The sequence below is a fragment of the Astatotilapia calliptera genome, chromosome 13 (assembly GCF_964374335.1).
Source record: "Astatotilapia calliptera chromosome 13, fAstCal68.1, whole genome shotgun sequence".
NCBI classification, from domain to species: Eukaryota; Metazoa; Chordata; class Actinopteri; order Cichliformes; family Cichlidae; genus Astatotilapia; species Astatotilapia calliptera.
The window spans coordinates 30683691-30707169 of record NC_137434.1 but is presented as its reverse complement, the minus strand read 5'-3'; the positions used below and the strand labels follow the sequence as shown (position 1 = coordinate 30707169).

The 23479-nt window shown below is 44.5% G+C and overlaps 1 protein-coding gene across 1 annotated transcript in view; it reads right to left on the bottom strand.

Moving 5' to 3' along the window:
- arfgef3 (ARFGEF family member 3) overlaps positions 1-23479 on the bottom strand; it is a 53030-nt gene that overhangs the window by 18445 nt on the left and 11106 nt on the right. The window contains exons 6-28 of the mRNA XM_026189412.2: positions 21256-21372; positions 19436-19481; positions 18428-18512; positions 17919-18023; positions 17684-17808; positions 17103-17350; positions 16780-16892; positions 16423-16555; positions 15487-16079; positions 15022-15374; positions 12479-12645; positions 11970-12135; positions 10910-11017; positions 10068-10283; positions 7353-7463; positions 5641-5791; positions 5190-5504; positions 3575-3708; positions 2425-2570; positions 1319-1498; positions 1072-1213; positions 855-977; positions 18-121 (exon numbers count right to left, since the gene is read on the bottom strand). Of these exons, the coding sequence (XP_026045197.2) occupies positions 18-121; positions 855-977; positions 1072-1213; positions 1319-1498; positions 2425-2570; positions 3575-3708; positions 5190-5504; positions 5641-5791; positions 7353-7463; positions 10068-10283; positions 10910-11017; positions 11970-12135; positions 12479-12645; positions 15022-15374; positions 15487-16079; positions 16423-16555; positions 16780-16892; positions 17103-17350; positions 17684-17808; positions 17919-18023; positions 18428-18512; positions 19436-19481; positions 21256-21372 (3981 nt within the window). The remainder of the gene's footprint in view (positions 1-17; positions 122-854; positions 978-1071; positions 1214-1318; positions 1499-2424; positions 2571-3574; positions 3709-5189; positions 5505-5640; positions 5792-7352; positions 7464-10067; positions 10284-10909; positions 11018-11969; positions 12136-12478; positions 12646-15021; positions 15375-15486; positions 16080-16422; positions 16556-16779; positions 16893-17102; positions 17351-17683; positions 17809-17918; positions 18024-18427; positions 18513-19435; positions 19482-21255; positions 21373-23479) is intronic.

Sequence of the window (23479 nt, the reverse complement as noted above, 5' to 3'; positions counted from 1 at the left end):
ATCTGTGGAGCTTCCACCTGCGAGCATTTGCGGAGGTAGTCGAGAGCAGGCAGGCAGAGGTCTGTGGAGCTGTAACCTGACGCGTGAACGCAGTCGCCAATCTCTTTGTAGTCCACCTCTCCTGCACGGAAAAGCATAAAAGTTCTCCGGAGTTTGAAAGGTCAGCTTTAAAAAACACTTGGATGACACTGTAGTTGTTTCGAGTCATTCAGAGAGAACGTGTCTCTGAGAAACACAGGATCGCTTTTTCTGCGGTGCTGTTTTCTTGTTTTTGTCACTGACTCGCTGCTCGCCTCCCACTCACTGTCATCAGCACCGTGTTTGCTCCTTTCTCCTTCTGTGAGGTTTTAAAGCTTTTGATGGTGACGATTTTTCTAAAAACCATGAAGTATCTTTCTAAAAGAAAAATTGCTTCCCAGTCATTGTTTAGGAATTATGAATAACTGGGATTTTAAAAACATAAAAGTAGCTTTTGTGTCTTGTGTGTCCTCTTGGTGCTTTTTTGTAAAACATTTTAATGATGTACAGGAACATATTTATGCATGAGTACTTCCCGTGCATTTGTGCATTTGGCCTTTTTTGATAAATAAAAGAAATAATAATAGCACATATCAACATAAATTCTCAAATCTTAAATTTCTGCAGAAAACTGAAGCACTCAGCATCTGCAGATGCATAAATCCGCTCTCCTGATGTATTAAACTGTGACATAAATACAAAATGTACTTGCATGTTATGAGCTTCTAATAAAGAGATAAATACATAGCCTGATCCCGGGAAAAGTAAAATCCCAAAAGGCTTGAAAAGTAATATCTTGAAATGAAAAATAGCACGCACACATTAGTGAGACAAACCTAATCCTTTGACAAACTTCATGAGACACATGATGTAGTCTGTGGCAGCGTTGGCAAAAACTTGGATGTTGTCTGTGTTTATGAACGCCTCAAAGACGTCGAACACCGGCGCCTGAGACTTCCCTGGAGGAAGACAATAAGACGAGAGCAGGAAACTCAGATTTACAGTAAAAATCTTTCTGCTGATAAACTTTGGAAAAAAGTTTGTTAGACATACCCATGGAGTATTCACCCAGCAGGTAGTCTTTGGTGTCAGTCTTGCTACCGTGCACCGTCCTGAGGGCGCTGAACAGAGGCCTCCACCCTGACAGGATCTGAGGAGAGCACATCTCCACCAGCTCTCCAATCGATGTTATTACCTGCAGGGAGACAAACCCAAGAAAAACTGTTTGGCAAACTGAACGCACAGCCCGGAACAACGCTGGCTGATTTGGTTGTTTTGAGGAACTGAGATCCGACTCCACCTGGTCCTGAACGTCCTCGTCGCAGAGCTCCAGCTGCATGATGTGCTCGAAAGGCCTGAACAGTGCCTCGTTAAAGTGGAAGTGTGGAAGCTCCGCCCAGCTCGTCAGCACCTCTGTGAGAACATCGTGGATAAAGGAAACGGCCTTCTGGGATACGTGGCGCTCTTTGTGACACGCAGCCTGTGATGACGACAAAAACTTTGTGTTTAAAGAGCCTCAGATCAAAGCTTTTATTCTCTCAGTGCCTGAAGTGTACCGAGCTAAAAAAAAGGAAAACCACTGTGCGAGATAGAAGGTGGTCTACACAGATGTTACACAACTTCATTTCAGCGCCGCTACAATCCAAAGAAGATTCATTTCTGTGTGCAGTCACAGTTTTCTGGGAGCCCTTCACTCTTCCATGTGCATACATAGAAAGAATAACAGCAGCAGTAAGACACAGCACGGAACAAGCAGACATTAGTGATAACAGATTTGACACTGATCAGGTTAGAGACACCTTTAAACAGGGGTCTTGAACTCCAGGCCTCGAGGGCCAGTGTCTTGCAGGTTTTAGATGTGTCTTTGATCCAACACAGCTGATTTAAATGGCTAAATGACCTCCTCAACATGTCTTGAGTTCTCCAGAGGCCTGGTAATGAACTAATCACTTGATTCAGGTGTGTTGACCCAGGGTGAGATCTAAAACCTGCAGGACACTGGCTTTTAAGGCCTGGAGTTCGAGACCCCTGTCTTAAAAGGAGGAGCTGGGCTGGAGGTGGGTTGCAAAGTGGCTTGGAGATACACAGGCAGGCATGTAGGCAGCCTGAGGTGCAGTAAGACCCAAACTCAGAAGACTGAGACCTGCCTGAACTACTGCGATGCTGCTGCTGTGAAGTAAATCTCCATAAAAGGAGAAGATTGATTAACCCATATTTCACATGTGGCAGAATGGATAAACTGTTGGCTTTGTTTGTCTTTTAAACACGTTGACTTTGTCTGTAGTTCCAACTCGTGTGAGAGCAGCAATTAGAACTTCTGTAGTTACACAACTGCGCAACTGAGAGGTTGAGAAGTTAACAGAAGGAGAGAAATAAAACACTGTTTACAAGGTGGTAATATCCTACCTCCACCAGATGAGGCGCCACCACGCTCCAGGCCCTCATCATGTGGAGAAGGGGTCGGTTCTTATTCCGGACGATTCGCAGCATGGCCTCACCCAGACGAAAGAGATGGAGGGCGCTGCGCCGGTCCAACGTTGACTTGGCTTCTCCTACAGACACGCAGAGGACACAAAAAAGGCCTCGGAGCTTTACTCCTGTCTGTACTTCATCTTTAATTAACCACACGAGGGAAACTAATTAAGAAAGAGAACAAGGTATGCCCAGCATGGTTCACAATTATGCAGACCCTTGGGTCAGTGGCCAAGGCCTGAGATCGAGAAGGGCACAGGAAGGGACCGAGGATGTTTAAAGGATGCAAATTCTATGGGGTTTTTTTGGATAATTTTCTTTTGTGTGTCTGAAAAAAGTGTGTCAATAATTAAATAAATGTAACAGAATTTGTTTTAGGTGTGTTTAATAAAAGCAGAAAATGTAGCTATTAAATAAAAATGGATGTCTGTGGTTTATTTGTGTTGAAGTGAAGCCAAAATCTTTGTGAAGAGAAGCCAGTTTTTAACTTGGCCAATTTCACCTGCTATTAAAGCAAACACAGTTTCGACTGTTGAACATGTTTCACTGGGTCACTCATCTGCACCTCTGCACTCACGCTCCTGGTGCCTTCTGAAAGATTTCTGAATGCAAATATCTGACAAAGAATAATTGCTCTCACGCAGCCCATCCAAAAAACTCCAGTTTGATGATTAAAATGTAATAATGATTTTTAAAAAATCTGTTACTTTAATCAGTGAGCAGGTATTTGTGTCTGTGTGATGCACCTGTACACTTTATGGATGCAGCTTGCTAACCAATCTAATGCAATTATTGGCTGATAGCTTAGCATCCCAGCCTTTTATCCAGATACTACGTGACGGCAGCTCGTCACGTTTCAGAACGTAGAGCCCAAAACCAATTGGTGGCATCTCCTTGAGTATGTCCATCTTTTTTATACAGTCTATGGTCAGCCCATGCATGGAGTAAGGGGTGGGGTGGGGCCTTTTGCCCAGAGTGCTCACATGCATTTACTGAAGCATTATGTGTGTGTGTGTGTGTTTTGATGTCAGAGTAAAGTCAGCCAGTCAATATAATGTGCACTGAATGAATGCAAAGTGTGTACCTGGCATTGCCAGTGAATAGTCTCCAGTCTCGGTGTGAGAGTCAAACAGCTGAGACTGAGAAGCTTTTCTGAGCTGCTGCAGGAAACCAACCAGACCAACCAGGTTTAGTTTGGTGGCCCCTTCTTCAAATAACCTGAAACACACAGAAAGCATTTCATACACTCACATGAACGTCTACAGTGCAAAAGCAACGCTGCCATGCAAGTTTACATCCTACACTGAAATACTTGCAAAGCCTCCCTGTTCACTGCCCTCTAAGCACATATAGGCCACCCCTGTGCAGCAGTATTTACTATGGTTGTCGCCACTTTGAGCTTGTAAATGTGTTCAGTCCATCTGTTCCAAAAGATCAGGGGGAATTTTTTTTTAATATACGCTCCTAAAAGCAGCCCAGATAACTGGTTATGTAAGAGATGATCCTTGGAATGAACACGCAAACAAGTCCACAGTTACTGCGGCCGTGTGCGAGCCGTAACAAGTGGCACGCGCACATATGCATACATGTTTGTACACGTGTGAGGACATCAGTCTCACTCTAATCCTGAGTGTCGGTCCAGTAACAACAAGCACAAAACAATGTTCTCACTTTTACATTTAGGGTCCAAATACCAAATGACTCATCAAAGAAAGTGTGTCATAGCACACACACACACACACACACACACACACACACACACACACACACACACACACACACACACAGCAGTAGCTCCACTACTGCCATCTTTTGGCTATGAAACCAACCTCGGGAACACTTGCTGAGCACCAAATGTCGGTGAAACGTGGATTTGGAAGATAAAGTCATTAAGAGCCTCGGTCATGCTGGCTGTTAATGGAACACGGTGCTAACACAGCTGCTGCACTTCAGTTAGAAACTAAACCCACTGTGAAACTTGTTAGTCTGCTTCTATTTCCACCGTCTTGTTGCCCGTGGTGACATTATGGCCGAGCTTTTAGAGGTCAGCCTTATTAGTTATGGCTGCGCAGTTCATCATAGTTTAATTTCTAACAATAATTAAAATTAAATAATAGAGATAAAATGAATATTGCACCACATAATTCTCTTGTTTTGCCTTTCATCGCGTACATTACTTTATTTCCTCTTGTCAGGATGTGATGTCTGCAGAAAGCACGGCAGGAAAGATCTGAGAGTCTGAAAGATAACTGTGACCTCATCAGAGTTAAAGTGGACAAAAGAGAGAACTGAGTCTTTTCAACGCTGTCAGAGTGCAAGTATAAATAAAACTGAACCCCTCTTCTGTTAGTCTTTAGCAAGATTAAATACCTATAAAATGAAAAAGATATAAAAAACATAAAGCAACTCAGTATCCAAGTCTCTGAAGTTGCACCTCAGTGCAGCGACTCTCTGAAATAATGACTACCACCAGGATACGGACAGGGGCCACTCTGATCTGACTGTCAAAGGAAATCTAATCGCTGAATTTCTCATTTACTGTTTCTTAAACTTGGAGCACGTGCAGTTATTGGGTTTTAATAAAACAAAATCAAAACACAACTAACAGCACTGGTGCAACACCTGGAACATCACATGTAGAAAGCGTCTGGATTGCCATCCAGTCTATCATGTTGCTGTGGTATTTGTTCAGTCTCTACCTGTCGGCCTGTGTTGACAGCGTGCACACGGCCTTGGCGGCGCTGGTGCCGGTCATCAGGCTGCCGCTCTTCAGGTCCAGGCCTCGGCCCCCTCTGCCGCTCTCCTTCAGCAGCTCCTGGATGGAAAGCGGCTGGATGACCGGCTGGCTCAGGCTCAGGTCCGAGGCCTCGGGGCTGGGTTCGCAGCTCAACTCCAGCCCGAGGTCGATGCCAGCCATCTGCTGGCTCTGCTGGGTGATTGTGGTCAGAGAGGACGGCTGGGCAGAGCCGTCACTGAAGTGGGTGTGCTCCAGTGAGCTGATGTACTCGGTCACCCTGAAAGTGATTTGAAGTTCTAGAACATATTTTTGAAGTTTCATCCCTTATGAACCACTATAGCTTCACATACTACCATTTCCGAGCTTGATATATATGATATATGAAGTATATTTTACAGGATAAACAAACGTACCTGAACACATGAGGCCAGCAGTCATGGTTGTGGCTGCCCATCTCCAGGCCAACGTTCAGGATGGCGTCCATGCACAACACATGAGCTGTGTGGAGGCGAACTCCCTGAGGACGGCCGATCTGCTCCAGACGCTGCTCAACACGCTGTTTCACTGGAGACACACACACACACACACACACACACACACACACACACACACACACACACACACACACAGTAAAGTGTATTTTAAATATCACAGACGCCCTGAACATTGTGCTTGAACTGATTTGAGATGAGCTTTATCAAAACTCCACTCTCAGGTTGTGGAAATATATAAACATTAATGTTGCATCCCAGTAAATGCTGCCAGCAGTTTGTAGCAGCTGTCACTAGATGTCACTAGTTCCCATATCTTGTTTTTATCATTGCTTTTGTCTCCAGTAGAAATGATTCCAAGTTTAGGCTGTGGCCGAAAAAAGGAATTGGCCCGTTATTCCAAACAGATAAACGCTCCTGGAAGCACCGATCACAACCACAACAGACATAAGCTTTGTTTTTGGCAAAGAAATGTTGAGCATTTCGCAGTAAAGTGCATGCTTCAGACTTTGTAAATCATGTCTATGTTACTCATTTAAATATTTTCTTCTTGAAAGGGAAGCTCCTACAAATGTATATGCCACAAGGCCACCTGGAAAAATACCCAAGACTGTGACGTTCAGTCACCGTGAGCTCTTTAGCAAATCCAGCTGCTGCGTACTGTTAGCAAAGCAAGGTGCAGTACGTACGATGTTTTGTAGTCCACATTTACACACTGTAGTTTCAGTTCAGCATGTTAAGCAGGTTAGTGTCAGGTCATTCAGATTCTCAGCACACAGTTCTTTTCTCGAGCCCTTATCAATATTCCTAACACCCTCTTTTCCTTGAACTCATGACAATTTCATCAAGGTCAAGGACACAAGGTTTAGTGAAGGAAAAGGGGGGTGCTTTTTACTCCCATCGGCACAGGTACATAACATTAAGCACCTAGCCACGCAGTCGGTCTTTGCAAACGTTTGTGAAAGAAGAGGTCGTTCTGAAGATCTGACTGAACTCCAGCCTGGTTCTGTAACTGGACGCCGCCGCTGCAGCAAGTCAGTTCTTCCCTCCGTGATATTCCACAATCAACGGTCCTGACCTGCTGCTCAGCCGGGAGGTCAGGACGCATCAAGTTACAGAGCAGAAGTGCTGAGGCACACAGCAGCTTCCAAGCTCCTCTGTGCTGGGAGCGTCACGGCATGGGTTTCCATGCCGAGCAGCTCCTGTAGGTCAAGGTGGCCCAGAATGTTTCTGCTTATAGTGTAAAAAGTTTATAATAATAACTTTTTTTTAAAAAGAGACAAAAGCAAAAACAGAAGATGGAAAATACTCAGTTAAAGGTACTTAAGGAAATAATAATACAAGTAATAAATAAATATTAATACAAGTCTCAATATCTCATGTTGAGATATAAGTGGGGCCTTATTAAGTGTACAAATGTGTTTACTGTGGGTTCTTTGTATGTATGATTATGAACGGTCAAGATTTCCTTTATCTTGGTTTTATAACTAGGAAAACACAAATTAGCACTAATTTGAGGTTTTACCCCTTGATTGTGTGTGACGACGATGAGCTTGATTCAAATTTAAGGTTTTTGTGTGTCTGTTACATGCAAACGTCCGAACAAGTGTGTGTTTGTGTTTCTGTGAAAATACCTTGCGCGATAGCGTCTCCCGTCTCCCCCACCTCCTTCTCCTCCTTCTCTTCCTGCACACAGGAGGCTGCAGCCATCTGGGCTAAAGCTGAAGCACAGTTGGCAGCCACACCTGACAGACGCACACACACACACACACACACACACACACAGTAAAGACGTGCCGTTTCATTCATCCACAAAACATCATCCCTGCACATTAAAAATGCAACATTTCAGCCATCATCCATATTCAGAATCTACCAATGAGACATTTTCACAGATTTCTGGGATTTCCACTGTACATGTTTAAAATGTTAACTGGAGACACACAAACTGTAACGTGCCAACTGCAAACACAGAGGAGGTCGTACGCCATGTGTTCATTCATATTCATTAGTCCTTCTGCACTAATTTCAATCTGATTTGCTCCCATGCAGGCCCCGGGGATGTGCCACTGCCCTTTAATGCTAGTGATACTCACAGACATCTGACAGCGGTTGATAAGTAAACTGCATTTCCCCTGACATCCTCTGTAATACTTGCATTTAACATTTTGGAAGTAAAACTCGCAGTTAACCTCCAGAGGAGCTGCACAGCGTCGAACAGGTGCTGGCTGCTATTGGGCACCTGCCACTGGTGTCAAATTTGATTAATGTGATACATAATCAAGCTGACAAGGAAAATCAGAACTCAGCAAAACCTACCCCGTGTGAGTATGAGTCAAAGCTCAAAGTATGGCAGAAACATTAAAAGCCTACAGTACCATGAGGGGATTTTTAGGCACTATGAAATGCCCAGTAAATGCTTTACTGATAATTTCTGTTTTTACATTTAAATGTATACGTTTGAAGCATGGTGCAGTACAGATGATCAACAGCAGATTCATCTCCCTCTATGGTTTAAACGTGCTTATTAGAAAGATCATTTAAAGCCCTCATGGACTCAAGTTATCAAGAGAACGTGAAGAAACAACTGACATGACTTAAATCAAAAAGGCGTGCACGCTGTGTTGAAACGATGTCAAAGTATGAAGTAAAACTGGGCATGACGTGGCCTCCAGTCTGCACTTCCAGCAAGAAGAGAAAAGTTAGACCAGCAAGAGAGGAGAGTCATCGTCTTTGCTGCATTCAGTGTGTAAAATGAACTGAGACCAGATGAAATGTAAAATGAGCCTAAAACTGGAGCGTTTTAAGGAAGCACCTGTGTCTCATATTTTTATGGTTGACAGCTTCGCCCAGTGTTCACGTTTGAACACTAATCTGCACTCAGCACACTGGTGTTATTCTGGTGTCCCTTTTCAGTGACAGCCAAACGTCGAGGTGGAAACGAAAGGATCCCCGAGCTAAAAACATGGGACAGAGCTTTAAGGCAGGCCAGCCACAAGGCCGCTGGCACTTGGTTCAGACCACTATTCAGGTTCAATGAATGTCCAGGACTTCTAACGGGAAAGTTTAAAGTGCTTAATCGCTTAAAAAGTCACGTGTCAAGCGGTTTTCATTAGTGTGACTGCATTTCCCTGTGACCCCATAAGCTTCCAAAACATGTTTAATATCAATTAAAAGCTGTGTAAACCCTCAGTTCTCAATTATTCTGTGTAAGTAGACCTGTGCTGTGGCGGGAGCTGAGAGGGTCTGAGCTCACACGAGGGCAGTAAACTCCATGTTAGAATTAGAATTAACAGCGTTTTGTCTGCCTCTGTCGGCCTGTACAGTCTGAACCTTTTTCACTCTGACTTCCTTTGTGCAGTCATGTGAGGGCATTTGCCATCCTGACAGTTACTGTGGCTAAAAGTGAACAATAAAGCCATCTGACAGCAAGTCCTCCCCGGTGCTCTCTCGTGCTTATTCTGCTGACTGGAAGAAGAAAACAAAGACATTTCAGTTCAGTCTTTCTACTTCTGAAGGTTGTGGCCAAATAACTTGCAGCTCATTGTTCTATCTTATTACATCAAGACCTTATTTCTGTATTTCTTCCACCAAATTCATACTGAACCGTATCTCAAAGGTTTCACCGTCTGTGCCGGAGTCTTTGTGTCCATTTGCTTTTTCCTGCGGTGTCCCACACGGCTCAACTCTAGGGCCCCTGTTATTTAGTTTTAATTACATCAAGCTTTGAAACCTCAGGACGTTTATAAGTTATCTATGCTAACTGTCTTAATGCTAAACCAGTGATGGAAAATGTTTTACAGCTAAATACCAAACAAAGAAAGAGAGGTTGTAACTGCTGCAGAAAATAATCTGAAGTAGAAATATTTTAGCACAATGTTTCGTATCTTTAGCATGTTATCTCCTATCTTATAACATATTACTACTGTGACACAAATCACGTGAAGAAGAAATCACACTGGCCAAGTCAAAACATCTGTGTGTGCATGCTGTGATATAAGTGTAATATTTGAATCCACAGTACAGATATATTTGGATTAAGCGTTTACAACATGTTTCACACTGCACTTCTTCAGGCCCCTAAATAAATCAGTCCTCGAGTTTAGTGAGCTGCGACAGGACGTGCTGATTAAAAACAGTGCTGAGTGGCTGCTGAGCTGCTAATAGAAATTACTGTTCATACTGTACATACCTAGAATCTGCTCCAGCTGTAGGACAGATGTCTAGTGAATAATCCTGACCTTTGCCTGTGCTATAGGGAGGGAGCACAAATCCTCCCCCACAGGGATGAGAGAAGATGATATGCATTTGTCTTATTAATACAGGCACATGAAACATGCTTCACACACCCAGGGCGCAGCTGAGCGCAGCAGCTTTACGCAGGCCGTCTAAACTCAGGCAGATGGTGTCTCTCTCCCTCTGGCTCTGCTCTTTGACCCCCTCTGCCCCCAGGATGAAGGCCAGGCCCTTGGAGCTGCCCGCCATGCGACCGGTCAGCGGTGTGGACAGAACATCGATCAGGTTTTTCCAAACACCGGTGAGGATGAAGCGTGAGAACACAGCTCCTGAAAAACACAGAGCAAAAAAAAAAGGGTCGGTTTTTTAAATGGTGACACACACAAAACACACAAGATGAGCATAAATGTCAGGGGTGAGTCAGCCAGCAGCAGTTAGAGTCTGGCTTAATCCTCCAGGAAACAGCACAGGTGCTCACTGCCCTCTTTCTACCCAGCTACCCTTTTTTCCCCAGCTTGTCTCATCTTTCGTTTGCAATGCAGCTTCTTGCTCTTTCAGTTACAGCAGGTCAAATCCAAACACACAACATCACTGAAGCATGATTATATTTAAAACCTGCAGGTTTCCTATCAACGTTCCTGCAGACCGACTCTGCAGCAGGACATGAAACTTACAAATGTTCATCTGTTATGTTTTGCAATCATTAATGCACCAGTAAATACAAAATCTTTAAAAAACCTGCATGTCTTGACCATGCAGTTCTGCTCTGAGATACTTCTGCTAATGTTGTGGTTTCTACTGATTACCAGCGCAGCACTTTAGTAGCAATTACGGGCTCAGCGAACTCGAGTAAAGCTCCCCAGAAATATAATCCAAACATGAAAACCCTGTGAATGAAGAGCTGCTGACTGAGGAGAATTAAATGTTAACTACGTTCTCAGTAAGTGCTACTGACCTGCCATCACAGCGTCACTGCACGGCTTTTCACAGCCGAGCGGCGCGTGGCTCGACGCTCTCCTGATCAGCTGACCTCCGATTGCACTGCTGCCCAAGCCGTCAATGTCTAAGAGACGAGGAACAGAGAAGTCACAACATGTCAAGTATTTGAATTTATACCCTCTACATATAATAAATCCCAAAGTCTGTCTGAGCAAACTGGGGTTCAGTATCTTCACTGTATCTTCTACACTGCCGTGCAGACTGGAGCAGCAAGGGCTCGAACCACCAACCTTTCAATTAGCAGATGACCTGCTCTACCTTTTGTGCTGCAGGCAGCCCTGAGGAAACTATCCAAACTCAGACACAGATTTAGGAGGTCTATGGATTAACATACAGAGCCTTTAGGTCCCTGCTAATAGAAAAGCTCAGTAACTGAACAGATAAAAAGTTGCCCGTGGAGAGGATGTGAGCAATTATAGGCATTACTATAAATACCAGAATTTAGCCAGGTCCCTGTTTGCAGGAACAAATAATTTATTTGGAGATGATACAGTCAAGGATAGCAAAAGATATTTTTAACTGGGACTTTTTGTTAAGTAAAATGAAACTGATGGTGTGGCGTGAACTACAAGCTGAATTTAAGGGTAGGTTTATGTGGGCTACTGTGTGAATACTATGTTGGGTTTTTTCTGTCTGTGTCATTTTGTCCTACACCTAAACTGATCATAATAATCTGGATGATGGGCACCAAGTACGACTGAGGATGAGCTGGAGGTAGTTTGGAGGGAGCTGCGTAGTGTTGGGGACAGAGGAGGGCAGGGCGGTGCGCTCAGCTGGTGAGGCCTGTAGGGGGAGCTCTCTGTCAGTCATCTGAAGCCACCTGGACAGTGTAGTGTAGCATAAGGGGCTCTCTCAGTGGCTAAGACACACACACACTCTTTTGCACCTTTCATAATAAATACTGTTGCTTCATTTATCTCTTAATCAATATTTTTCCCTTGTTATGGAGAGGCCTTTTGAGCCAGTGTGTGGAGACTAGCTGAGCACGTAGAAACTGTACAGGTGTGTGTGTGTACCTGTCAGCATGGTGATAAGCGGCAGTGTGTGGTCCTCTGAAGAACCCGAGAACCCAGACTCAGCCAGCAGGTTGCGCTCCAGCACCTGGTGGTAAAGCTCCTCGATCCAGGCCTGAGACAGAACCACGAGGACGCCGCTGCTCTGGATCAGACGCACAAACTCCTTCTGCACAACAGAACAAACGTCCACCCATTCAGTGTGACTGCATCCAATTCAGTGCTGTTATATTCAGGGCGGGAAGTTTTTTTTTTATTTTCTTGTACTTTTGATGATAAAGTTGAAGTAGCTTAAATGTCTAAGTAGAGCTGATTCAGTATTTAGTTGGGTGGTTGTGTGGCTAGAGGAACACAAAGATACATCTATACCTTTAAATAAGCAATGCTGCACAAAGAGGATTCTTTGAAACTACAGGATGTAGTTGCATTGGTTTGGTTTTACTTCTTATCTTTGAATCTTTGTCTTTAAACACCGGAGAAAACTGATCAGAGGAAACGAATCTCGCTCTCACCAGGCTGAGGACGGGCGTGAGCGTTCGCCGCTTGTAGTAGCCGCAGCAGCAGAGTTTGAGATTGAGCAGCAGAGCGTAGTAAGACACCAGGTAAAGGCCGTCTGCGTTCATCAGAGACTGGCAGCTCAGAGTGTCGCCTGTCTCGAAACCTGGGGAGTGAATGCCGCCTGCAGGGACACAGATTTAGGATTACAAGTTACATCTGTAGAGGACGTGTCGGTGTTCTCAGAGGTCAAATGTGACGGATTATATATGAATTAATAACACCTACAGCACAAGTGAAAAAGAAAGAAAACTGAGACAGTGAGAGAGCCAATGAAAGGGAGTGTGCAGGTGAGAGCAGGCAGCGAGATACAATCTGTTGGCTGAAGGCGACTGAAGTGTTTTAATCAAAAACCTGCTCTGGGGATTTAAAGTCCAAACTATTTCATTAAGTCAGCTGAGCGTAACATTTCATTTAAGTCATAATTTTGCTCTGCTGATGTAAAAACTCCCAGCAGGCTTGCTGCTCTTAGCGATGGATGTCATGACTGTAAGGCAAAAAGTTTTCTTTAATAACTGTAAGAAAATAAACGTACTGCATTTAAACTACACACCGATGACAAATAACAGGAAAAAGCAAAATCCATGCCAGCAAAACCCTGACGTCAGCGACCTGTGCATACAAGAGGGTCTTTGTTACCGCACCGCAGTCAGAACAGAAATTTGTACTGATAATAAACTGATGCTCTTATAAAAAAGTACAAAAAACTAATCTGAAGTACCGCCTGCCAAATCTGTTGCAAAAGAAACATTACACAACAATGTTACGGGGATTTTAATCACATATTCGAGCCATTTAGAGGTTTTAAAAACAAGCATGGAACAAGACCAGAGAGTTTATGAAAGAACAACAACACCCACGACCCACACAGGACACCGCCACAGAGAGGAAGCCCAATCTGCACCAGAAACCGAAAGTGAACTCATTTAAGCTCCTGAATATTTTACCAGGTTTCCTCAAAGCAGCGCACACATACAGAAAACCGCATCTGAAGCTTGATGTTTTCTTCCACTACACAGTTATGCTGTTTATTTGAGATGCAATATTTTCTGCTACAGCTGATTTTTACTGAAACTTCAAAGAAAAGAGCGTTGCATCCATTCAGGTACCCCGACTGTCACTATTATCTATTAGAAGGAACAACCAGAGTTAACTTCTGAAGGTGTGAAGAACAGAAACATCTTCTTTAACTTTTATTGTTTTAATTATAAGGAGGTAAAAACACAGATGGGCTTGAAAGAAATTAGAAAATAATAAGACAAGGCAGGCTGGAAGTTCTCTGGCAGTTCCCCGACCCCACAGGTAATGGTCTTGATTTCTAAATCATCAAATTAGAGTGATTTAGAAAATGCATATATATTGTACATTAATTTAAAAAAGCATTTGTGTCCAAAAAACTCTTTAAGACTCTTTTCTCAATCTCATGTATTTATGGAGGAGCTCAGGAGAACCGTCAACAGTGAGAAGCTACAGACCTGTCAGTCAAGACACAGGAAACAGGCTTATAGAGGAGCTAGCATTAGCTAAAAGCTAAGTAGTGTTAGCTAAAAAGCTGGAAAAGCTAGCTGTTTATGCAAACGGCTAGAAAATGACTGTTTGCACTAACAGTGATTCAGCAAAGAATGAACTTCTCAATAGCGTCCAACAAAGCAAGATTTTTATTACCTCGCTCAGTTACAAAAAATAATCACCTTTGAGGTCAAATAAAATGAAAAGAAATGTAAATAAATATAAAATGCAGTAACAGAGCCACTCACAGAGCAGAAAAAACTGCATTAGCATGAGAACCTGTGCATTGTGACGTCACTAACTCTGCTAATTGGTTGAATGAATGTGCAGCCAAGGTGTTCATTAGTCAGACTAATCTCAGCAGTCTTCTGATTGGACGATGGGATAAGGAGATGGGGCTCATTTGCCTGATTGATGGGTTGACAGACTGAAACATGATATCATAAATGTTCCAGGAGTGTGCGAGGCAGTGTGGCATTTCCACGTAATTTTTCTTCTGAAGAGTTTTTATCCCCAAAGCACCCACCCTCCGTCAGCTGTGCAGACATGTTCTGCATTACGACTGCTGTGAAATCACAGCAGCTGTTCGTGAGCGTGAGGAAATCTTATTAATCAGACCAACTAAAGGTGTGTTAGGACTGGGAAGGGGCCTTTGGAAAATGTAATTTAACCATGACCACAAAAATGTTGAGAACCTCAGCATTTAGATCATCTACTGTAGAAAAAAAGAAACAATAAATGTTATTCTTTAAACTGATTTTTAGCGTGTCTCCTTGTCATTGAGTTCTTGCAGTAGTAGAGATTTGTCTTGTCTTTGCACTCTGATATTCCCAGCGCATGCCTGCAGTGTAATATATTTACTTAAACAGGGAGAACCATCTCCTCCCTGAGCAAATATGTGTGTGTTTGAGTAGCAAACTCATGCAGATCGCAGTACAGGAATCACTCCACTGCAGTAAATCTAACCTCCCTCCCTTCTCCCCTCACTCACCAGCCTGCAGTCCAGAGCAGAAGGTGGAAGAGAAGTTCTGCAGCGACATGTCCACCTCCGTGGCAGTGGACATCCCCAGCAGGCGGGGCAACTGTCCAGCCAGAGACTGCACGAACAGTCTGGCGCTTTGCTGGTCAGCCTCTTGGTTGCGGAGCAGTTTGAGGGACAGGGCGGCAGTGCGCAGGGAGCGGTGACCTGGGAAGTCGCGGGACAACTGCTGGTCCTCGTCAGCCAGCGACATGTTGTCGGACCCGATGTCGGAGACGTCAGAGCGCCCCGAGTCTTTCTCGGCAGCCATGGAGTACTGATCGCACGAGTCAAACTCTGTCCGTGACAGGTCCTGCTCCTCCATGCTGGTGGGCAGCAGGAAGAAGCATGAGATTGTTTTTATTATTTATATATTCTTTCTTTACTTAATTACTATTTATCATAATTTCAATTCAGCAACTAGAGAAACAGCAGTACCTGAAGTTGCTCTCGCTGTATCGTGACCCTCCTCCGTGGTGCGACCGAGACCTGGATTCCACAGACAGGAAGTTCGTGATGTCGGGGTAGACGAGGGCGTGACTCCTTTGCACCACATCTGGAGGAACTGCACCTCCTCTCTCTCCGCCTCCACCTCTTTCTTTCTCTCCTCTTCCCTCCACCTCCCCTGTGGGCACCCCTCCTTCCTCCTTCTGGCCTCCCTGGTTGGGCACGGGGATCGGCTCGTGTTTGGTTTCCTCCTGATCGCCACAGAAAGAAGGCGAAGGGAGACGAGCGTCCTCTCCACACTCCTCCGGACTGGTGTGGCCCACAGCGAGGCCGAGCTCTCCCACCTCTAAATCCAGGGTGGTTTGGCCCGTTTCCGTGGTGATCCTGATGCTGATGTCAGGGCTACGCTCAGTGGTGCCGGTGGTGGCCACATTGGAGGAAGAAGAGCTGGGGTCCCACGGAGGCTGCTCTGAGGACAGGATGTGTCTCTGCCACCTGAAGTCAGCCTCGTTGATCTCCATGGACTCACGTGTCGACTCGGTTCCATCTTTCAGATCGTCCAGTCGTCTGAGGAGAAGCCGAGCCTGGAGAGCGCAGCTATGTTACCGTTTTATACGTAATCAACACCAGAGCCCATATTATGCTGATTCAGAGACCCAAGAGCTGTCACTTGTTAACAAAATCCCACAAACATTTTAATGATGGACGGCCACCGAGAGAGCTGCTCATTCATTGGTTGAGGGCTGTCAAACTAACTGCTAGGAATGCATTAAGTATCACTGGGTTACACAGTGACATAGAGACCTTCTTTTGGCCTGAACACTAAATCCAAACCCTTTGCATGCACAAAAGTGCTACTTAAATAAGTAATACGTTAAACCCCAGAATGGCCCTTTAATGCTGTGGTTCCGTGTGTTGTCTGCATACCTGCTCAGGCTGGATGCCACGGCCCTGTGACAGCTCATCCAGTGCGCTGAGAAGGGCACAGGCACAAGACACGGAGGAGTAACACGCCTCGATGCCTCCTTTCATACAAGCCTCTGTCATCCCATCCATCACTCTGCCACGGGAAGCAGAAACAAACAGCTCAGTATAGGATTGATCGCCAAATGACGTGAGCGAACACATTACTTTGATTTCTACTTTAATTTGGACCGAGTGACGATTGAAACAATGTGCAGCAAAACAAAGAGTACGGACAAACATCCCTGGGTGACAGATTTCAGGTTGTTAAATTTCAGAAACAGAGCAAACACCAAGTGAACAAAGTTAAGAGTTACTAACAGTCTGAGCAGGTCCAGGTGGGACTTCCTCTTTGAGAATGATCGCTTCCTGGTCTCAGGCTCAGCCATGCAGGGACCGGCGAGGTCATACAGCCGCTGGGGGCTGCCCAGAATCTGCCACAGACGAAAGCATTAAAGCTTTTGCTGACATGGTTCTAAAAACATATGCAGGCAGGTTATCCCAAATGTCAAACTGTTACTGGACCCCTTCGAGTGCATGATCCTCGGAGGTACTTGTGAAAACTTTGCTGAATAAAGATTAGCAAAAGGCTGCCTGTCAGTGAAAAATGATATTATAAACGTAGAGAAATGTCTTTGTCCCACCTCCTTCATGATGCGGATGGCCTCGGTGCGGTGCTGAGGAGGAGGGTAGAGGAGGATCCTGTGGTAGAGCGACTGGAGCACCGGTTTCATTGACTCGACGCAGCTCACCAGACGCACCAGCTCTGCTGCAATGTAGCAAACTGTGCGCACTACCGGTGCAATCCTGGCAGGGGCGCTAGAGGAGCAGCCAGAACCTCTGCCCTGATCGGACAGTCCTCCGCAGGAGGAGTCCACCTCCTGGCCCATTCCTGGGAGAACAAAACAAAGAGGGGCATGAAGCTGAACCCATGAAATCATGCTGATAGAAAGCTTCCTCCTATAAGAACTCATGTCTCCTTAAACTCCTGCAGCAGTGAGTGGAAACCAACACTTTTCACACTGTTAGCTTCAGTCGTGATCTTCATAGCTGCATCAGGCTCCGTTTATGAGCGATCAGTAATTAGGTATTGATTTTCCCCCCTTTCTTGGCGCTTGAATTCCTGATAGAGATTAATTTCCACTGATATTCGCTTTCAAATTGTTGCAAAAAAACAGACAAACTGACCGCCTCCTACAGCGGATTCTTTAGTAAATTCAGTTACCTAAACTGAGTCTCTCTGAGAGGCGGTCTCGGTCTGATGCCGCTGAGTAGCCGTGGTGGGAAGCAATAGTTTTGTCATTGACGGGATTGCCCATGATTGCCACCAGGGATGGGCACAGCTGCTTCCTGGGAAGAGGAACATTAGCGATTTTTATTGATTACATCGGACTACGATCAACTCCAATTAGGACAACAGTGAGGGACCAGTTGATGAAATTTTACTCAGTGAGTCTTACCACACGAGGTCTGTGAAACCTCTGAAGAGGTGCATTGTGGGAGGGCAGCTGCTGAGCATAGAAAGGATGCACTCCAGGTAGAGTAGCTGCAGGAGCTGGTTATCACTGGGAGATTAAAATAAAGAAATGGTTACTGTATTAAACTAGGAAGCTTCCAGGAAGAAACCATGGAAGTGCAGAGGAAACATGCAAACACTGTTTAATGTGGTAAAGCTGACATTTAAAACGAAACCACACGAATGAGCTAAACAGCAGCTAAACTATGTGCAGTTTTTCAACCTTTTCCTGGGCGCCTTCATGTTTGTTCTCATTACTTACACTGAAAGGAGATGAAACACTAATGAAAGCAGAGTGATTATCAGTGACGTCGGCCCATCCTTTGCTCCAAAATCATATATCTGTGTTTTTGTTTCTGTGTTTGGATCAGTCTGACTGAATTATCACCTCCATATCGAGACAAGAGAAATATAACAGAATATTAGTGAGTCAATGAGAATCTGCAGCGTTACCTGTCCACTGACTCCAGCTTTTCACAGAAAACGGTCAGAACCGTGACCACATCTTCACACAGAGCTTGGCTGGTGGGAGAAATATCTGCAAAAAGCCACCCCCCCCCCCACACGCACCATAAAAAGGTTAATTTGTGGTTCCTGCTTTATCATTCGCCACTATGTACATGAAGTGATAAAAAATCATTGCTTTCCCAATTTCCTCTCTCTCAGTTTCCCCTCTAAGAAGCAGAATAAATCAGTTCCCTCACTGGAACCTGTTTGGCTCTCTGCCTGCAGAGGCATCTATCGAAACAGTGCATTTGACTGTTTATGGTATCATAAAAGCAGCCCTGCCAGTCTCTCTCCGAAGTTGCTTCTTACTACCAGCAGATTGGTGATTACAGTGGCTTTATAACAGCTACAAAACAGTTGGAGCTGCACACTAAACATGACAAAGAGCCCACAGCCACCAGTGGCTCGCAAGCTTTAATGCTGAACTCACACAAGAAACTAAACTTGGACATTTTCACCATTGCTGGGCCAAACTAGTGTCTCTATGCCTCCACCAACCAGTGATGCTTTAACTTTCACATGCCACTCATAAAATGGGCAATAATGTCCCCAGTCCAGCATTCAGAAAGCACTTGGTGATAGTGGGGAAGAAGAACTCCCTTTTAACATGAAGAGACCTTCAAGAAAACCAGGCTCAGGGAGGAGCAGCCATCTGCTTTGACCAGAACAAAAACGTTTTATTGTGTGTACTGCAGGGGCCAATTCAGCGTGAACATGAGCGGGACTGGCAATCAGGGAGCTTCCTGTTAGGTCAGAGTGATCTTAAGGCTTTTATTTAGTCTCTGCTGGACACTCATACCCTACAATGGTCCTGTCTGCAGCATTCATAGTAAGATATTAGGCAGTGAAATGCTGTGCTCATATGCAATATTACATATTAGGAGGTGAGAAGTAAATCCCTACAGCTGACAAAGGAAGCTGCAGAGGTGAGAGAAACCCCTGGCAGTGATGTACCTCGTCTCTGCAGCGGCGGTGCAGTCACCTCGTCTCCATCTGCACCCTGGAGAGGAACACACACAGGAGGCATGCTTACTGTCACTTCAGTGTCAAAACAAATGCGGTACTGTACGTTATGCTTTTATCTACCTGTAATTTTCTACTAGTTAATGTGTGCACATACAGTGGGGCAAAAAAGTATTTAGTCAGCCACCGATTGTGCAAGTTCCCCCACCTAAAATGATGACAGAGGTCAGTAATTTGCACCAGAGGTACACTTCAACTGTGAGAGACAGAATGTGAAAAAAAAATCCATGAATCCACATGGTAGGATTTGTAAAGAATTTATTCGTAAATTAGGGTGGAAAATAAGTATTTGGTCACCTCAAACAAGGAAAATCTCTGGCTCTCACAGACCTGTAACGTCTTCTGTAAGAAGCTTTTCTGTCCCCCACTCGTTACCTGTATGAATGGCACCTGTTTGAACTCATCATCTGTATAAAAGACACCTGTCCACAGCCTCAAACAGTCAGACTCCAAACTCCGCCATGGCCAAGACCAAAGAGCTTTCGAAGGACACCAGGAAAAGTATTGTAGACCTGCACCAGACTGGGAAGAGTGAATCTACAATAGGCAAGCAGCTTGGTGTGAAAAAATCAACTGTGGGAGCAATCATCAGAAAATGGAAGACATACAAGACCACTGATAATCTCCCTCGATCTGGGGCTCCACGCAAGATCTCATCCCGTGGGGTCAAAATGATCATGAGAACGGTGAGCAAAGATCCCAGAACCACACGGGGGGACCTGGTGAATGACCTGCAGAGAGCTGGGACCACAGTAACAAAGGTCACCATCAGTAACACACTACAACGGCAGGGAATCAAATCCCGCAGTGCCAGACGTGTTCCGCTGCTGAAGCCAGTGCATGTCCAGGCCCGTCTGAAGTTTGCCAGAGAGCACATGGATGATACAGCAGAGGATTGGGAGAATGTCATGTGGTCAGATGAAACCAAAGTAGAACTTTTTGGTATAAACTCAACTCGTCGTGTTTGGAGGAAGAAGAATACTGAGTTGCATCCCAAGAACACCATACCTACTGTGAAGCATGGGGGTGGAAACATCATGCTATGGGGCTGTTTTTCTGCCAAGGGGACAGGACGACTGATCCGTGTTAAGGACAGAATGAATGGGGCCATGTATCGTGAGATTTTGAGCCAAAACCTCCTTCCATCAGTGAGAACTTTGAAGATGAAACGAGGCTGGGTCTTCCAACATGACAATGATCCAAAACACACCATCCGGGCAACAAAGGAGTGGCTCCGTAAGAAGCATTTGAAAGTCCTGGAGTGGCCTAGCCAGTCTCCAGACCTCAACCCCATAGAAAATCTGTGGCGGGAGTTGAAAGTCCGTGTTGCTCGGCGACAGCCCCAAAACATCACTGCTCTCGAGAAGATCTGCATGGAGGAATGGGCCAAAATACCAGCTACTGTGTGTGCAAACCTGGTAAAGACCTATAGTAAACGTTTGACCTCTGTTATTGCCAACAAAGGTTATGTTACAAAGTATTGAGTTGTATTTTTGTTATTGACCAAATACTTATTTTCCACCCTGATTTACGAATAAATTCTTTACAAATCCTATCATGTGGATTCATGGATTTTTTTTTCACATTCTGTCTCTCACAGTTGAAGTGTACCTCTGGTGCAAATTACTGACCTCTGTCATCATTTTAGGTGGGGGAACTTGCACAATCGGTGGCTGACTAAATACTTTTTTGCCCCACTGTATACATCTGTATAATATATCTGTGTGTATATAATTAAAGTATTGTGTGACCTCCTGTCTGTGGCGGAGCTGTAGCGTCAGGTCTCCCAATATCTGGCTCAGCGTGGCTCTCACCGCCGTGTTGATGCTGCGCTGGTGACAGCTGGACATGTAGGTCTCGATGCACACCTACACACACACACACACACACACGAACATCTGTCAGTGTGTGGTCTTTCTTATGTCACTAAACCAGAAAAACCATGACGCACTGTGCCAAGAAACCATCACAGACAGACACCGAACTGTTGGACAGATTCATAGGAGCTTTCCATGGCGTCACTGGTTACTATGGTAACCAGACAAGAGAGCAGCAGGGGCAAGGGGATGTATTGTCAGTGTCAGACATCTTTCAGGCAGATTAGAAGGCTACAGAGTAAACACTGTGCATCTGTGGAAGGTAAGACAGACGTTAGCTAGTAGCTGAGCACACACACACATCGGGTATTCATCTAATTGACATAACGCTTTCCCTAGCCACCCACCCTAACCATGAAAAATGAATGCCTAACCCTAACTCAATTGTAACCCTGACACTAAAACCACATTTTGACATTTTCACTTGTGGGAACTGGGATATTGGTCCCCACAAGTATAGTAAACGTACAATCTTTGGTCCCCACAAAGATATGAATACATGCTCACACACACAAACACACAGCCATTTATAACACATGCTTTCCCGCTTTGCTTTTTGCATTTAAAATCAACTATACCGTATTCTCGGGATATCTCACTGTATCCCAGGAGTACAGTTAGGGTTTTTCACATGTTGCTTTGATTAATGCCATACTCTGAAACTTTTTTTTGTGACCAGGTGCAGCAGACTCCTGTGACTCGCTGGGAGATGACAGGAAAGAGACGAGTACAGAAAAAACGGCTCTTTTCTCCTTCAAAATAAAATGCTATCCTAGGGTATTCATTTGTTCCTGGATTGCTGGGACTGAACCAGCCAGGGAGGAAGCATGAATGCTGGTTTGCTAATGTCACAGTAAAGCATAGCGCTTATTCTACATGAAATTAAAAACAGACATTATGAATACAATTATTTCATATAGAATTAAGGAGGGAATTTCAAGTATTTTGTTTTCTGTAGCATTTTTGCTAAATATTGTCTGTCACATCTGGGCACCTTAGAAACAATGGAGATCTTAATTCACATAACAATTCTTTTTTTTTTCTTTTTTTTCACATGAAAAAAAAAAAACAGCAAAAAAACAAACATAATACGCACTGACAATAACATAATGGCACAGTGAAACCGTCAGACCAGCCCGGTCTGGGGGAGCTCCCCTCCACCTCTTTACAGGTCCCATGTCGTCAGGTTTTTGCTACTGTCCACGCAGCACTTTACAGTCCATCCCTGATGATATTCGGAAGGCTATTTCCAGTCTCTTTTATGACCTGCCTTCTAAAAAACAGTGACCACGTCCTTAGCAGGCCTTCCTTCTTCCAGTAGTTGTGTGAAAATACTTAGTTAAGCTCTGGTTATATAACCCACCACCCATCATCCCACATTACCACCTACAACAAATCTCTCCCACTTCCTCCAGATTTTAAGAAATTGGTCCATTTTGTGGTTCAAAGAAAATGTAAGTTTTTCCATTCTATGTATTTCCTCCATTATTCCTATCCTATCTTTCTTTGTTGGGGGCTCTTTCTCCAGCCACCTCCTGGTAAGTGCTTTTTTGCGCGCTCCCAACAGAATATTTATCAAAAATTTGTCCCTTAAGGAGGCTGCTGATGGGATATCGCCCAAATACACAGTACAGAAATCCAAATCACATAACAATTCTTAATCCAAGAGTGGGGTTTAATGGAAGAGCTACAGAGCTTGTTGATAACAAAATGTGTAAGCCAAGATTTATTTGACCAATTATCAAATTTCTGTTCCATCCTGTGAGCTCAGAGGGGCTGAGAACTACCAGGGCCAACCTCACGTAGAGCCTAAACAAAGACCACATTTGCTAATTACATTTGAAATCTTGGCAGCTTCAGGGATGTTTTACACCACCTGCTCCCAATCAATAAAAAAACCAATACATCCTGCACCATAAGGCACTCACAGATGGGATGAATATGCATGTGAGAGGGACAAGAGAGCAAGGAACAACCTCAAGGTACCTCTTGAATTAAGAGTTGCTCCGGCTCCTTCAATTTTAATGCTCACACTTCCTGCAAGCAATCGATACTCCACCTTGTTTTTTAAAGCACTGCCAGTTAGTGTAAGTACAAA